At 34.2% G+C, this 6,000-nt stretch overlaps 1 protein-coding gene across 2 annotated transcripts in view; it reads right to left on the bottom strand.

Annotated features, from left to right (window-relative positions):
- Nucleotides 1-1,656: 1,656 nt before the first annotated feature.
- Nucleotides 1,657-6,000, bottom strand: part of LOC128233090 (uncharacterized) — a 49,931-nt gene continuing 45,587 nt past the window's right edge. For both annotated transcript variants that reach the window (XM_052946971.1, XM_052946974.1), the window contains exons 3-4: nt 4,289-4,423; nt 1,657-2,379 (exon numbers count right to left, since the gene is read on the bottom strand). In XM_052946971.1, coding sequence (XP_052802931.1) covers nt 2,306-2,379; nt 4,289-4,423 — 209 coding nt within the window. In that variant the 3' untranslated portion in view covers nt 1,657-2,305. The remainder of the gene's footprint in view (nt 2,380-4,288; nt 4,424-6,000) is intronic.

Below are 6,000 nucleotides of genomic sequence, written 5' to 3'. Positions count from 1 at the left end.
TACTGTCCTGGGGCCAGGCAATAGTGGCCTCAGAAGACATTCTGCTGCAAGTTAAGGGAGCCTGGACATGAGAAGAGGCACCTTTACTGCTGTTCATTGGAAAGAGTAGAATTTCTTTGGGCTTGGACAATTTTAATGCGTGTCTCTTATCTATTGACTAAACTATGCATGCAATGAAGTCTTTAGATTGTCTTTTACTCATTGAAAACCTAATATAATCACGTTAAACTTTGTTTTCTTGTAACTTTATTTAATATTTGAGAGTTGTGACCCTTCTTTGACTAAAAACAAACCTACTTGTTTAACCACACGGTAATACTCGACACGCCTGATGATCTGTCTGTCGGGGGATGGGGGGGGGGGGGTATTGAAAAAGATACAGATATGAAAAGCAAACTCCTTCTACAGATTAACACTGATTTGCCTGAAACATGATACACATTGTCACTAGGAAGTGATCCAGTACCGTACACATATTAAGTCAGTTGTGGTAAAATTCGTTATGCTCCTTTGGTTGAATTATAACTATATAGATTATGTGGGTCTGTGGAGCGACTTTTTCCGCAGGTTACGAGGGATCGTATTGAAACTTGATACACTATGAGGTATACTAGCTAGAAATGAACCTTTTTTCTATTGCTGCAAAGTAGGTCCAGAGTTATATGCCCTTGAATATCATTTAAATTTTACGCTTATGACTATAATATTGGCATGTGGATAGTACTACTTCGAAAGTTTAGGTGCGGTTGTTCTCAAGCGTGAAACATATTGTCATCATGAAGTGTGCTAGTGCCTAACACATTTTGCGTATCTTGCGACCAAAGCGTATAAGAGTTATGTTTCCTTTAGCTTTTTATTTTACGTCATGGCTATACTGAAGTTTGTTTAGTGAACTACTTCAACAGTTTAAGGGGGACTGTTCTGAAACTTGGTGCAAGATGGAAGGAACTAATGCTTAACGAATGTTTAGTCAGTCAGTCGATCGCGGCAAAGTCATTCAAGTGTTATTTTCCCTTGACATAAAAGTTTACACTCTAGGGGATATGAGACTTCTTCCATAGTTGAAGAGGATTTTTTCGGAATCTAAATTAATAAACAATCTTCATGATCATCATAATTTAATCACTAATTTATTGTTATACGTTGCTTTTCGTACCATTCATGCTCCAATAACACACAAGACGGGCATTTATCGGGTCTCTACCGAGCTATCTTGCTTAATTCAATAGTGTACATTTGGGAGAATATCAGGTATGTTACTTCAGCATATTCCGGATATCAGTCTTTTGAGCAGTTTGCAATTTATCTTATAAGTTGATATGATCTTGTTGAAATCTCATTTATATTTATTTGAATCGCTGTGTTTAATGTGAAATAAAGCGCATTGTTTACATGGCGATTGAATAGCTTTAGCATCTAAGCATTTATATTGCATCTTTTAAATAATAGTCGAATAAAAAGCAGACATGGGACATAAATTGGATTCGTCCGTATTATGCTGACTTTCCTTCTTTTCAGACTGTATGCACAACAATAGTTTGTTTTCTCTAAAACTCTATACAGTCATTAAATAAGTCAAAGGACAAGTCTCCACAATATAAGAGCATCAACATTTATTAATAAATACTCGATCAAGAATATCAATAAAACAAAACATATTCTGGTAAACACTCATAAAAGAAAAATGCTTCACTGTCAGCTGTAGGCAAAGAGCAAGGACTTATATAAACAAATCCACCTCTCCTTACGATATCGAATGGGCTGTGTTGTCGTAATCTGCTCTAATCTAACCAAGTTTTGATATATGGTTTTCGGAGGCGTCTGATGACGAGGGTATTTATAGCCATTATATATCAAATATCAGTAGCGTTGGTGTTTCCGAGAACAGACATGAAACAGGGTCATTAAGTTCAAAAGACAGTCGTATACTTTAAAAAGATTACAATATATTCCGAACATAAGTCAACAATTTACTATCTGTACAATGTTTTATTTCTGCTAAATAGTGTCCTTGGTAATCCTCTTTTCGCGCTTTGCACTTCCCCATCCATCTCCGATGAATATATCCATGGTAACAGCGACTGTTTGTGATATCGTTACCATGGACACCAAATATTGCACAATACCCGCGAAGTAATTCCTCGGCATCTACCCGTTTCTTCACAGATCCACAGACTGTCACCAAGGATGGAATGTTAAAAAAATCAAAATGTTCCTATGCGTTTCATTTCAATACTTGTTTGACATCGTATCATATCACAGGCCTTTATACTGTTCACATATATACATTATTGAAATGATTTCACTAAAAATTATGGCTAACAATCCCTAAAATCTGTAACACGGCTTTAAATTCTCTTCTTTCTATCACTCGATCACCTGAAAATGAAATAAAATTGAAATTTGAACAATTTTAACAAATGATGGCATACAAAGACTCTTTCTTAAATGTTTCAATTTAAGATTTTTTACTGTTTAATTAAAAATTAGTTCTTGAACCAGGTTTAAAAAAGAAACTGGGATGTCTGTTCTAGAACATTTTAACTAAGCTCTAAAAGTGTTTTTTGATTGTAATTTCTTGAACTTTTGTCACAGGGGTTAAAGTCTTCATGTTTGGCTCATTAATTCCGTGTTGTGTTAACTTCTGGGATCATAGCAGGGGTCCTAATTGTCAGTGTATTGTTGATTGCTTTATTGCCAACTGGGGCTTTTGGGATTCACAAATCTGCAATGGATAATCTCAATTTTCCCCTGAAATGTGATCTTCCATCTATAAACAATATGCGATAGTTTTTTTTTATTAAATTAGGTTTTTGACTTTGAGAATATTTTGTTATTGTTAATAAAAGTTTAAATTTAAAAATGCTTCCCAGAAATAAACTGATCTAATAGAAGATAACTGATAAAAGACTGCGAGGGGCTGTAGGCAATAAAGATTAGGATCAATAGAAGTTGTACACTAAGCACTGGATTCCAGGGGAGCGGGTTACTTAAAGAAGGCTTCAACTATGCCTTTAAGTAACCGTCTTGATGAAATTTTAAGGCACTTGCTCGGCATTTCGGGTTGAACACTACGAAAGTAAGTATATATTGTTGATCTCCTAAACGATAAGCAGGCGCCGGGCTGTCTCGACTTAATTGTTTAGAAGAACGAAACTTAATAGTTACTTTAACATGAAAACCATGAGTCCAGTCCTTATATTTGCAACATTTCACCAAAAATAGTTAAGATCAAAGTTATTTTTGTCTTCATTTCCCCACGATGTGCTCCATTGCGAAAACTTTGATATAATTTTAACAGCCGAGTAAATCTAATTGAAACGACGGTTCCAATTGTAATCAGTTTTGCATAATATGCTTCTTTTACGTTCATGTAATGTGTTGCAAATGCGTTTTCGAATGCTTTGTCAATTTTTGGAGCAATTTGGATATACAAAAAGTAGGCACACTATCAACTCGCGTATTAACTTGACAGGCAGAGGGATAGCACCGTTTGTGTTGCGTAGGAAGAAGCTATGAATGATCAATTTGACCAAAATAGGTAATCGATGGCAATTTATTTTCCTGTGGCTGGCAAGAAAATTTCATCAACCCCAGTTAATACATGAATGCATGTTTAAATCTCCGAAAGGTCGGACTAAATATAATTGAGCTAAATGAGCTCTGGTATTTGTCAGAGGTCCTTGCTTGATTTCATGGTAAATTTGGCTTTCGAATAATCCAACATTCAGTTACCGACAGCCCAATAACATTGATGGAGGCATTAACTGGTTCGTGACTGCAAACGCAAATGATTCTTCTCTCATGTTTTAGAATTATCAAAATACCTTCCTTTAAACATTTTTTGACCAAACTCATAATGCCTTCCAAGAAACATATGCTTCGATTGACCAGATCGTATAATTATGCAAGCTTAATGCGACTGGAAAAGTTTTGGGCAAGTTTTATTACATAGATAAGTCAGAAACAAAATATTTCATTTTTACACTTTCAATAATATTCATATCATAGTGAGGACATTTAACCATTTTGCCATTTCCAACATCATTCTTGTTCTTGTCCTTGGACACGCCTAAGTGATTCCATTCAACCCAATGGCCAGTTAGTTTTACAGTCCAATCAACACGATCAGTATCTACAATTAAACTTAAGTTTAATCTTAATAGGCTATTTAATACGGCAACTGTGTCCCAGAAGACAATTGATTTACTATATACTTATTGAACAACACAATCTACAAGACTCAAACGAACAATAGTCAGTACAACAAAACTAAGAAAGAACTTACCATCAAGGTCAAATAAGTTAAAAAGCCTATCAACGAACGCTCTGTCGTTGTTATGTCGGTTGGCGTGACGCGCCATCATATTGGAGAAAACCTTGTAGACTGACTGACGTTTTTGCCAGGAGGAGCTTTCGGAATCTGAAAAGAGAAAAAAAGTACCATTTCTTATAATGCTTTACATAAAAACATTCAGGTTGGTGTTGATAAATGTCATTGGTTTTATATAAGGTAATTTCACTTAGATCAGTGTTGCTTCGTTAGATCTTATAAATTCATATTATCGCAAAACTTTTCGGCCTAGTTTAAGCATGTTGTAAGTGACCCCCATCCGTGTATAGTTCACTTCTTCAGTGTATTGATCTTAATCTTTAGTGCTGTCTGCTGTCTATCAGATCTCAATCAGATCTTAGATCTGAGTGTCCTGCTGTGCCCTACTTTAGGTTTTGTTATAGAAATTAACTAATGCTTTTGTCTAAACAAAATGTGTTTACTTTTTCAAATAATAAAAAATTTATTAGTGCAAGTGTTATGTTATATGTTATACATAATAGCCCTTAAATATGATTTAACCATGATGTAAAACTTTCCTTAAACTAGGTCTTTTAAGAAACCCGACCCCCAATAAGTTAGGTCTCTGATAGCTCCATGAACCTTAATATTAAATTTGGATCTTTTTTACCCTAAATAATTTGGTCAGTATTGTTAGGTATTTGCTTATTGATAACTACTATTTGAAATTATTGACCAAAAGTACATAAACATAACATTATAAAAAATGTAATTGCTCTTTATTTAACTGAAATCGGACTAAAAATGACATATTTTGGAATCTTTTAATTTTTATGAAAGTATTTTCATTTTTATTGTTTCGTCACACTAAACTCTATCAAGAGATAACTTAATACTATAGGGTCACAAGGCAACCAAAACTCAGATTTGTGTGGCTCGGATACCTGAAACAAACTACTATTGCGATTGTTTGATATTCGAACATTCTTTCAATTAAAATATCAAATTGGTAAAATGGTAATCTATTTAAATTATATTGATGAACACACCACTACTAATTTTGTAGAAATTATTTCAAAGATAGTTAACACGTCCATTTAGACCTTTTTTGAAGGCAATTCAATGTACCTTTTCTTGGGTCTTAATTTGAAACCGTATACTTAAATTGTGACAATGTACAAAAGAACAGCAAAATGAGTGTTGTTCATTAAAATATGCAACTGTGTTAACAATTTACAAAAACGGATCGATGAACATAAACCATTCATCTACATCCTCTGATTTGAGTACTAAATGGTTGCTGTTGAGGCAACTTTTAGGATATGGAAAAAGTATACTGCAAAAGTTTCAAACGCAAACACAAAAAATCCTTTATCTGTTACTATTCAAAATTCTAAAAATCCTAAAACAAGGTATTTTAAGACAGGTGGTAAACGGGCCTCTTTTTCAGGAGTTTATTAAAGATTCAAACTCCATCCATGAGGAAAGGCGAATGGCAGTTGCAGCATATTTTAAACATCCCTCGTATAACAAGACGGATCAACTTCTGACGAAGCTTCTTACTTTTACAGCTTATGCAAGATTTGCTGGTGCCTATATGTATATTAAGAGTCTTTATCGTTAATGTTTTATGAGAGTTAACTCGGTTCATAATGACTCTTTGTCTTTTAATATCTTATTTTATTCCGCACCAATAATACCACACT

Source organism: Mya arenaria, chromosome 4 (assembly GCF_026914265.1).
Source record: "Mya arenaria isolate MELC-2E11 chromosome 4, ASM2691426v1".
Taxonomy (NCBI): Eukaryota; Metazoa; Mollusca; class Bivalvia; order Myida; family Myidae; genus Mya; species Mya arenaria.
Note: the sequence above shows the minus strand (reverse complement) of the source record. Positions and strands in the feature narration are given on the sequence as shown.